The following is a 10822-nucleotide window of genomic DNA, read 5'->3' as shown; positions in this document are numbered from 1 at the left end:
ATCTGTCCGAACGTATCTCCCTCTACGTCCCACCCCGGAATTCGAGATCATCTGGGGGGGCCCTGTTCTCGACCCCACCGCTATCACAAGTGAGGTTGGTGGGGACGAGGAGCAGGGCCTTCTCGGTGGTGGCCGCTCACCTGTGGAACTCACTCCCGGGGGAAATTAGGGCATCAACATCCTTCCTCTCCTTCAGGAGGAAGGTAAAGACGCGGTTGTGGGACCAGGCCTTCGGGCAATCTGATAACTAGATAAGGACAACCAGACGAATAGGACTGACAGGACTGACAATTGTGGAATTGGAACTTGAACTATGAGATAGTGAACGCTGACCGTCAATGAGTAATTAGTTTGTACTGGTTTTATTGGTTAATGGTTGTAATGCAAGACTTGTGGTTTAATTGTTAATTTATGCTATTTTGATTTATTACTGTTGTGTGATGCGGGCATCAAATTGTGCCTTATTTTGTAAGCCGCCCAGAGTCCCCTTCGGGGTGAGAAGGGCGGAGTAGAAGTAACCAAAATAAATAAATAAATATTTGTTAAATTGTTGTTTTATTGAGGCCTTAGCCTTTGTAAGCCACATCGAGTCCTTTGGGAGATGTTAGCGGGGTACAAATAAAGTTAATAAATAATAATAATTTCATTGTAGGTGAACTAGCAACTACAATTCCCAAGTGACAAACTCAATCCCCCACAACCCCACCAGTATTCAAATTTGGCAAATCGGGTATTTGTGCCCAATTTGGTCCAGTGAATGAAAATACATCCAGCAGTGTATCAGATATTGACATTACGATTCATAAAAGTAGCAAAATTACAGTTATGAAGTAGCAAGGAAAATAATGTTATGTTTGGGGGTCACCACAACATGAGGAACTGTGTTAAGGAGTCACGGCATTAGGAAGGGTGAGAGACCATTGAAGTGGCTTCATCACATAAATAGCCAGTATTTATTTATCGTGTCATCAGCAACCATACCATTGTGTTACAATTCTAACAGAACAAAACAAACACACAGATTAAAAAGAAAAAGGAAAAAACAAAAAAAACCACACAGATTTTGCAAACTTGGTAGTTGGTTAAATGTCCTTTGACCAGTATCTGGCCACTTGGAGTGCCTCTGGTGTTGCCGCAATAAGGTCCTCCCTTGTGCATGTGGCAGGGCTCAGGTTGCATTGCAGCAGGTGGTCAGTGGTTTGCTCTTCTCCGCACTCGCATGCCGAGGATTCCACTTTGTAGCCCCATTTCTGAAGGTTGGCTCTGCATCTTGTGATGCCAGAGCGCAGTCTGTTCAGCGCCTTCCAAGTCGCCCAGTCTTCTGTGTGCCCAGGGGGGAGTCTCTCATCTGGTATCACCCATGGATTGAGGCGCTGGGTTTGGGCCTGCCACTTTTGGACTCTCGCTTGCTGAGGTGTTCCAGCGAGTGTCTCTGTAGATCTAAGAAAACTATGTCTTGATTTAAGACGTTGACGTGCTGGCTGATACCCAAACGGGATGAGCTGGAGATGTCTCTGCCTTGGTCCTTTCACTATTGGCTGCTACTTCCCAGCGGATGTCAGGTGGTGCAATACCGGCTAAGCAGTGTAATTTCTCCAGTGGTGTGGGGCGCAGACACCCTGTGATAATGCAGCATGTATAAATAGCCAGTGAAATGTCACTTTCCAGTCGTTGAAGAAAACCTCTCTTCACATTGATGAGAATGAGTTAGGCAATAATAGAGAAGCTTCCCATTGAAAGATGATGTTTAGTCTATCCCAAGGCCTCCCTCAGTGCTGCTCTGATCAAGACATTGAACAGGATGTATCTTCCCTCAATAGTTGAATGCTTGTGAGGCAGCCCTGCATCTGAAGGGGTCAAGGAAGGGTTAAGGGGAGGGAGGTTGGGTTCCTAGAGAGGAAGGAAGGAAGGAAGCCAGGAAGGAGGAGGAGCCCAGTCCTCCAGAGCAGGCCATCCTTCCTTGGCCTCCTCTTCCTCTCCCCCTGGGAGTCTCATTCCCATTCAATGGGCTGAAGATCTGTAGTTGCTGAAATGGAATCCCTTACATAACAAAGGGAAATGCTATGTTTGCAGGCAGGGAATGTTTTCAAGCTGAAGGGGGTTGAATCCGTGGATACAGAGAGAGGTGAGTGCAGGTACCTACATGTCCTTGCAGGCAAAGTGGATGGGCTGTGGTTGGAAAAACAAATACCTCAATGTAATGGTTGGAAAGATCTTGGAAGGAGTGGAGGATTCCTAGAAAGGAAGGAAGGAAGCCAGGGAGGAGGAGGAGCCCAGTCCTCCAGAGCAGGGCATGCTGCCTTGACCACCTCCTCCTCCTCTCCTTGGGCAGCCTTCCTCTCCTCCTGGGAGTCTCATTCCCAGATTCCCTTCAATGGGCTGAAGATCTGTACTTGCTATATTTCTGTTACTAGTGAAATGGAATACCATAAATAACAAAGGGAAATGCCACGCTTGCTTTTGCAGGCAGGGAATGTTTTCAAGCTGAAGGGGGCTGAATCCGTGGATACAGAGGGGTGAGTGTGGGTACCTACATGTCCTTGCAGGCAAAGTGAATGGGCTGTGGTTGGAAAACCAAATACCGCAATGTGATGGTTGGAAAGATCTTGGAAGGAGTGGAGATTTCATTGAATCAAGCGTCACGTTAGTTTTCATTACAAGAAGGGTTTATGGATCATGTGGCGTCAGTGGCAGGAATCACGGGGGATTCAGTGTGGGTTGGGACTGAAGGGGAGCTCAATGGGAGGCCAGGTGAGGCCAGGTGGGTCTGGAGAAGCAGAGGCCCCAGTGGAAGGAGGGCCCAGCATTACCTGGCTCTGCAATAAATAAGAGCTTGTTATTTCACTCTCCAAGGAACAGCCTCCCAAAGCCGGTGGTCTAATTCTGCCTTTCTTTCACAGGGGAAAAGTGATTGTTGTCTGAGAATGTTGGAGTAGAGCCTGTTCAGGGAAACGAGGAGGAGGAAAGCATCTTGGGTCCAGTTTGCTTCTTCACCAAACAGTGGTTCCAACATGGAGAGACCCAACTCACCTGGACCTGAAGCAGAACCTGGGAGCAGCGGAGCATCCTGGGAAAAAACAACACATAAGTTCCTAAGTGTGGACCTTTATAGCTCAGACACAGAGCGCCAGCGCTTCAGGCAGTCCTCGTACCAAGAGGGCGAGGGGCCCAGAGAGGTTTGCAGCCGCCTCCACTTTCTCTGCCGCCAGTGGCTGAAGCCAGAGCAACACTCCAAGGCGGAGATGCTGGACCTGGTGATCCTGGAGCAGTTCCTGAGCATCCTGCCCCCAGAGATGGGGAGCTGGGTCCGAGAGTGTGGGGCAGAGACCTCTTCCCAGGCGGTGGCCCTGGCGGAAGGCTTCCTCCTGAGTCGGGCAGAAGACAGGAAGCAGGAAGGACAGGTGAGAGCATTGCCTCTTGGCTTCACTCACCTAGAGACTGATATATAGATTAAACATGCATCCTGCTTTCCTACGAAGATGGGACCTGTGACAGAGATAAGTCAGACCCTGCTCCCTTGGCCTCTTTTCCCACCTGCTCTGCCCCTCCTGCTCTCACCTCCACATCCACTGTAAGCTCAATTTGTTGATCTCCAGATATCACATTGAAAATGGTGGGAGGGGAAGTGTGGCATTTGTCTCAAACTAAGTTGCCATCTCAAGGTTATTCTTTTAAAACATTCTATATGTCTGTGATAATATTGAACTCTCTCCACACTTCTTAGGTGAGCCCTCATCCGAGTAGGATTGTCTTCCAAGATCAGTGTAGTGGTGGGTCCGTAGGTGAATGTGGAACCCCTATTCTTGACCTGCATCTTCTCCTGCAGTGAGGGCATCAGTTTCCAGGTGGAAGGCGGTCCCAGTCGAGGTTGGCTTGACACGCCTTCATCTTGGCACGTTTTTCTCTTTAGCCCTCTTCAAATTGTACAGCACTGCTGTTCACATCTGACCTCCTGCTGGAGCACTCAAGGGCTAGGGCTTCCCAGTTCTCAGTGTCTATGCCAAAGTTTTTAAGGTTGGCTTTGAGTCCTTCTTTACATTTCTTTTCCTGCCCACCAACATTCCATTTTCCATTCTTGAGTTCGGAATTGCTTTGGGAGACGGTAGTCGGGCATCCGGACAACGTGGCCGGTCCAACGGAGTTGATGGCGGAGGATCATTGCTTCAGTGCTGGTGTTCTCTGCTTCTTCCAGCATGCTGACACTTGTCCGCTTGTCTTCCCAAAAGATTTGCAGGATTTTCCAGAGGCAGCACTTGTGGAATCATTCCGGGAGTTGCATGTGATGTCTGTAGACAGTCCATGTCTCGCAGGCATATAGCAGGGTTGGGAGGACAATAGCTTTATAGGTCTCAGCAGCAAGCCAGAGGCAGCAGCCAATCAGAACTCTGGCTCCTAGCACACTCAGCCAATCAGCTGCTGCACATGGCTCTCTGGTTAACCCACCATATCATGGCGTCCTTGTTCCAATCCTCCCATTCCAGGCCCAAAATGGCTGCATGGAAGCCCACCCAGATGTCCATAAATCAGAGGAACCCCCACCAGGCCCCACCCAGAGCTTCCAGCAGAAGGAGTTCAAGCAGGAAGGAGACGGGGCTGCGGCCTTGGAGGGTAAGAAGGAACTCTTTGGGATGGTTTCCTCTTTTATGCGGGTGTGAATTCCCTGTTGTTATTGTGGCACATCCCTAATCAGTTGGAGATTGAGATTGTGCACATCCAGGATCATTGGCCTTGAGAGGAGGCTATAGGTAGGCATTTGGATTCAAAAGGTGTGATTTCAGTGGGATTTGCAATTTTCTTTCTTGCAATACTTGTACATTAGCCTAAAGTTGGATCTGACTGAAAATTCAGTCTTTCAGTGTCTTCCCAGGTGGGACCCAAGAGCCAAGAGAATCGCTGAAACTGAGCTGGGAAACAAACAGACAACAAAGAAAACATTTAGTCCATTGAAATACCAAGCCCAGTACTAGTTTTGATCCAAGCTGCTTAAAGCACTGGTTGAGATAAAATGGCCTAAACTCCAAAACGTTACTTAATGCTGGGCTGGAGAATTCTCCTGTCTTCATAGGGTCATTTCCTCATAGGTTTCTTTTCAGGACTGTAATTCTGTCCCTGAGACATGTTTATGTGATCACTTTCCACCCCTTGCTCTCTCTCTCTCTCTCTCTCTCTCTCTCTCTCTCTCTCCCAGAGGCTGGAATGATGTTTTTGCAGAATCCTCAGTCGAGTCTTCCCCTTTGTGATGGAGTGGAACCGAATGAGGTAAGCAGAAAGTCCGAACTGTTGGACCAAAGGCTTGAGACTTGAGAGTAGTCATTATCGAAGGCCTGATGAAACCACCAAGTCTTCAAGTTCTTACGGAAGGAAGTGTGGGATGGGGTCAACCTTATCTCCTTGGGGAGGGCATTCCAGAGGCAGGGGGCCACCACCGAGAAGGCCTCTCCCTTGTCCCCACCAACTGGGCTTCTAACGGTGGTGGAAGCGAGAGAAGAGCCTCCCTGGTGGAACTTAGTGTTCTCGCCGGTTCAAAGAGGGAGATGCGATTGCGGAGATAGGTGGGGCCTGAAACGTTTAGGGCTTTATAGGTGCATTGCTGAACAGCTCTCACACTCAGGAAGTTCTTGCTAATGTTGAGGTGGAATCTCCTTTCCTGTAGTTTGAAGCCATTGTGAAACAACAGAAACATGATTTCAAAGGGATTCTTTTTCTTGAAGTCCCTGATGTGAGAAGGAAATGTTTGTTTTTTCCACCAGGGCTCTATCGCTTTTGAGGACGTGGTTGTCCATTTTTCTTTGGAGGAGTGGGCTCTCCTGAATCCTGGTCAAAAAGTCTTACACGTGCAGATCATGGAGGAGATTCATGGGATGGTGGACTCTCTTGGTAAGGCTCCCTCATTGATGGGGTTTTCTATTTCAAAATGCAGCATCCCAATCAGCAGCTCCCTCATGGGAACAATATGCTAAATCATCCCAGTCACTGAGGTTCCTGAAGCCAGGGCTTATGTTAGAAATATATGACATACTAGTAATATTTGGGTCCCTTAGTCTTTCTGATACAGAGAACAATCTCCCTTTTTTTTCTCTCAGCTGATATGCTATTTCAAGGTGGCATGTTTTAGGAACTATTCAAGTTCCCTTCCTGTCCTAAACCTCAGTTATGGACTTTCTTGGGGTCTCGGCTGGGACTGTGGCTTTTGTGTTTTACTTTCTTCATGTGTGATGTCTGTGTAATGACTTGTTGAGCATTTTAATATTCATAGAATCATAGAATCATTGAGTTGGAAGGGATCTCATGGACCATCCAGGATGCGTTGGAGGCACTCTCCTGTCTCTCAAAACCAATGTCAAGAGCGGTGTTATGTGGATGTCACTATATCTGGCCGAGTCCTGCAGACATTCATTTTTTGTTCCCTTCTCTGCCTTCATCATTGTTCTCTCCTTTTTCTTTACAGTCACTATCTTGGGAGAGAAATAGAAAGGAGGGAACGATTGTGAAATGGGTGATAGCAAGGCATAGTTTTAGCTAGAGAAAAAGGCAAGCCTTTGAATGAGAAGGGAAAAGACATACATTCCCCCAGAAGGAGACAAAATAAGCCAGGCTAGGCTGAGGAAAACATAGCTTTTGGAGCATATGCTTCTCACCTCTCACTTAGAGGCTCTAGGCAGTTAAACAGTGTCCATCTTTACTGAAAAAGGGATGGGGAGAGAACCACATTTATATCTTGTTTTCCTCCATATCTATTATTTCAATCTCCTTCTTACATCACTTCCCTAGAGTCCTTATTACTCACACAGAGGACTGATTGTTTCTTTCCTCCTCCTTCACAGCAGATAACTGGAACACCAAACATTTGGGACACAATGGGGGCCTTCCTAGACACCAGCAAAACCACAGAGAAGATGGAGCTTCTGCCAGAAAAAGGCCTTACAAATGCAATGTATGTGGGCAGTGTTTTACCCAAAATATGGGACTTGTACTTCACAAGACACTCAGTGCTGAGAAAAGCCATTGTCAATTGAAAGCATCAGCAAAATGGATTGCTGCTTACAAACTGCCAGATCTGAACCAACAAGAAATCTTTCAAGGAACTGAGGATTTCATAAACCAGGAGTGTGGGACAAGTTTTGCTGACGGTTCACAATTGGTGAGGCACAAAAAGGTCAACACAAGAAAGAAGCCATACCAATGCAAGAAGTGTAAGAAATGTTTTCCTTGGGAGTCATCACTTCTCAGACACTGGAGTATCCATACAGGAAAGAAACCATACAAATGCCAAGAGTGTGGGAAATGTTTTGCTCGCAGTTCATACTTGGTAAGGCACAAAATACTCCACACAGGAGAGAAACCATTCCAATGCCAGGAGTGTGGGAAATGTTTTGCTGTTAATTCAGCCTTGGTGAGACACAAAAGAGTCCACACAGGAGAAAAGGCATACAAATGCCAGGAGTGTGGGAAATGTTTTGCTAACAGTTCATACTTAGTGTGCCACAAAAGACTCCACACAGGAGAGAAGCCATACAAATGCCAGGAGTGTGGGAAATGTTTTGATCGCGGTCCAACCTTGGCGAGGCACAAAAGACTCCACACAGGAGAGAAGCCATACAAATGCCAGGAGTGTGGGGAATGTTTTGCTTACAGTTCAGTCTTGGTGAGTCACAAAAGACTCCACACAGGAGAGAAGCCATACAAATGCCAGGAGTGTGGGAAATGTTTTGGTCGCAGTTCACACTTGGTGAGCCATAATAGAGTCCACACTGGAGAGAAGCCATACCAATGCCAGGAGTGTGGGAAATGTTTTGCTCGCAGTTCATACTTGGTGGGGCACAAAAAACTCCACACAGGAGAGAAACCATTCCAGTGCCAGGAGTGTGGGAAATGTTTTGCTGTTAATTCAGCCTTGGTGAGACACAAAAGAGTCCACACAGGAGAAAAACCATGCAAATGCCAGGAGTGTGGGAAGTGTTTTACTCAGAGTTCACAATTGATGAGGCATAAAAAACTTCACACAGGAAAGAAAGGGTAAAAGTGTCAGGAGTGTAGAATTTTTTTTTTACTCAGAATACACCCCTTGTCGACCACTGGAGATCCCACACAGGAGGGAAGCCATATCTATGTCAAGAGAGTGGGAAATGTTTTGCTTACAGTTCATAATTTGCGAGCCACAAAGGACTCCACACAGGAGAGAATCCATACTAATGCCCGGAGGAAGTGTTTTACTCAGACTTTATCCGTTAACAAGCAACAGCGAATACAAACAGGCTACAAAACAGCTTTTGTGTGTAAACATCTGATTTCAAACAAGACTGTTTGAGAAGTTCTGCTTAAGACTTGGTAAAGTCCCCTTTCTTGTCATTTGAATCTTTAAGTTTGAGGTCTTGTTCTGGAGCAGCAGAAACAATCTCACTATGACAATCCTTCAGAGAGTTAAATATGATTGTCATGTCACCTATTCTGGAAAAAAAAACATATGTACTCTGATCAGCTGTTCCTCTGAGCTTAGTTTACAGTTCCTTTCCTTCTTTGGATGCAAATTTCCAGTTTGTGAATTTTGGGGCAGTTTACATGGGGCTAAGCCCAACAGAACAGTTGAAACATAATATATTAAAATGCATATCAACAAAATGATAAAAAAAACAATATAAGAAAATCAAAACAACATTAAACAGTATATAAAATGAACATTAAAACCAAACAACCCATAGTAAAGGAAGAGATGTTTCTACTATTATTTTCCTTGATGTGTACAAATTGTATCTCTCGGTAGAATTTACTGGCTATTAACTTGCTCCTGGTACTCTGCTAATCCACAGTAAATAGGAAAACATGTGCCTTTGTATTAATTTGGAATGTACAGTGTTATATGAGTACTTGAATCTATGATAACCTATTATGAGTATTTGAATCAAATTATCTATGATAAATTCTATGTTGTTGTTCATTCGTTCAGTTGTCTCCGACTCTTTGTGACCTCATGGACCAGCCCACGCCAGAGCTCCCTGTCGGCCGTCACCACCCCCAGCTCCTTCAAGGTCAGTCCAGTCACTTCAAGGATGCCATCCATCCATCTTGCCCTTGCTCGGTCCCTCTTCCTTTTGCCTTCCACTTTCCCCAGCATAATTGTCTTCTCTAGGCTTTGCTGTCTCCTCATGATGTAGCCAAAGTACTTCAACTTTGTCTCTAGTCTCCTTCCCTCCAATGAGCAGTCGGGCTTTATTTCCTGGAGGATGGACTGGTTGGATCTTCTCGCAGTTCAAGGCACTCTCAGAACTTTCCTCCAGCACCACAGTTCAAAAGCATCGATCTTCCTTCGCTCAGCCTTTCCTAAGGTCCAGCTTTCACATCCGTAGGTTACTACAGAAATTCGATACGTTTTGCAAAATTCAAGCCCTTGGGTTTTGTATTGTAGAGAAACAGATGTTTCTGTGTAGAGTAAAAATCCTAATGTTTGTATAATAAATACAAGTTTTCCAACTCTTTCGAGACATTTTTCTCAGAAATGAAAATAAAGGAAACGCGTGGCAGAAAAAAGCATTAAAAACATGACCAGAATATGAAACCCAGAAAAGAGTGTACTTCATGGGAACATTAGGGGCCCTTATATTATCTCATGTGATCTTCTGATGGCTGATGCAAATGGGATGTTATCGTCTAACGGCAGACCACTACGGACGGGGAAGTGAGACTGAGGCCCCTTCTAAAATGCCACACTGTCTGCTTTGAACTGAGTTAAATGAGTCTGAACTGCCATATTAACAAGTTGAAAGCAGATAAGCTAGATCTTCTACGGCAATGTAGAAGGTCTCTAAGGGTAGAGAGCAGCCTTTCTGAACCTGGGGGTTAAGACCCCTTGTGGGGGTTGCGAGGGGGTTTCAGAGGGGCTGCCAAAGACCACCAGAAAACACATTATTGACAAGCTGGAATCCTCTGCTGTGATTGGCCAGCCAAGGAGAGGGCTGTTTCTGAGACTCCGAGCAGGGGAGAGGAGAGCAGGTGTGCTTTGCACATGGCAGTGTGCTGCACATGTGTGGGTGAGGGAGAGCGTGCGAGATCGGAGGGAGGCTTTTGCCAGCGAGTCCCTTCAAGGCATGGAAGTTATGTGTGGGAAGTTTGGCCCAAGTTTGGTCTAGATCCATCATTGTTGCTCTCTTGTAGGGGAACTACAACTCCAGAACTCAAGGTCAATGCCCACCAAACCTAGTATTTTCTGTTGGTCATGGGAGTTCTCTCAAGTTTAGTTCAGCCCCATCGTTGGTGGAGTTCAGAATGCTCTTTGATTGTTGATGAATTATAAATCCCAGCAACTACAACTCCCAAATGTCAAGGTCTATTTCCCCCAATCCCCACCGGTGTTCGTATTTGGGCATAGTGAGTATTTGTGCCAGGTTTGGTCCCGATTATCATTGTTTGTGTCCACAGTGCTCTCTGGATGTAGGAGAACTACAACTCCTAAACTCAAGGTCAATGCCCACCATACCCTTCCAGTATTTTTTGTTGAACTTGGGCGTTCTGTCTGCCAAGTTTGGTTCAATTCCATTATTGGTGGAGTTAAGAATGCTCTTTCATTGTAGGTGAACTATAAATCCCAGCAACTACAACTCCCAAATGACAAGATCAATTCTTCCCCAACATCATCAGTATTCAAATTTGGCAAATCGGGTATTTGTACCCAATTTGGTTAAGTGAGTGGAAATACATCCTGCATATCCGTTATTTACATTAAAATTAATAACAGTAGCAAAATTACAGTTATGAAGTAGCAAGGAAAATAATGTTATGTTTGGGAGTCACGACAACATGAGGAACTGTACTAAGGGGTCGCGGCATT

The 10822-nt window shown here is 45.8% G+C and overlaps 1 protein-coding gene across 1 annotated transcript; it reads left to right on the top strand.

Annotated features, from left to right (window-relative positions):
• The first annotated feature begins 2157 nt into the window (after positions 1-2157).
• On the top strand, positions 2158-9468 carry LOC132766040 (zinc finger protein 345-like). Its single transcript, XM_067465285.1, has 6 exons — positions 2158-2516; positions 2901-3401; positions 4482-4608; positions 5189-5259; positions 5751-5877; positions 6825-9468. The coding sequence occupies exons 2-6, from the start codon at positions 3012-3014 to the stop codon at positions 8018-8020; spliced, it is 1911 nt and encodes a 636-aa protein (XP_067321386.1). The 5' UTR covers positions 2158-2516; positions 2901-3011; the 3' UTR covers positions 8021-9468.
• The last annotated feature ends 1354 nt before the right edge of the window (positions 9469-10822 follow it).

Source organism: Anolis sagrei, chromosome 2 (genome assembly GCF_037176765.1).
Source record: "Anolis sagrei isolate rAnoSag1 chromosome 2, rAnoSag1.mat, whole genome shotgun sequence".
In the NCBI taxonomy this organism is placed as follows: Eukaryota; Metazoa; Chordata; class Lepidosauria; order Squamata; family Dactyloidae; genus Anolis; species Anolis sagrei.
This window is presented reverse-complemented; position numbering and strand designations above follow the sequence as displayed.

Bases quoted from the DNA above. Each gene is read 5' to 3' on its own strand.
- LOC132766040 (XM_067465285.1), top strand. From the start codon at position 3,012: ATGGAGAGACCCAACTCACCTGGACCTGAAGCAGAACCTGGGAGCAGC. The intron at 3,402-4,481 runs GTGAGAGCATTG...CTCCCATTCCAG, and splicing joins ACAGGAAGCAGGAAGGACAG to GCCCAAAATGGCTGCATGGA. The intron at 5,260-5,750 runs GTAAGCAGAAAG...TTTTTCCACCAG, and splicing joins ATGGAGTGGAACCGAATGAG to GGCTCTATCGCTTTTGAGGA.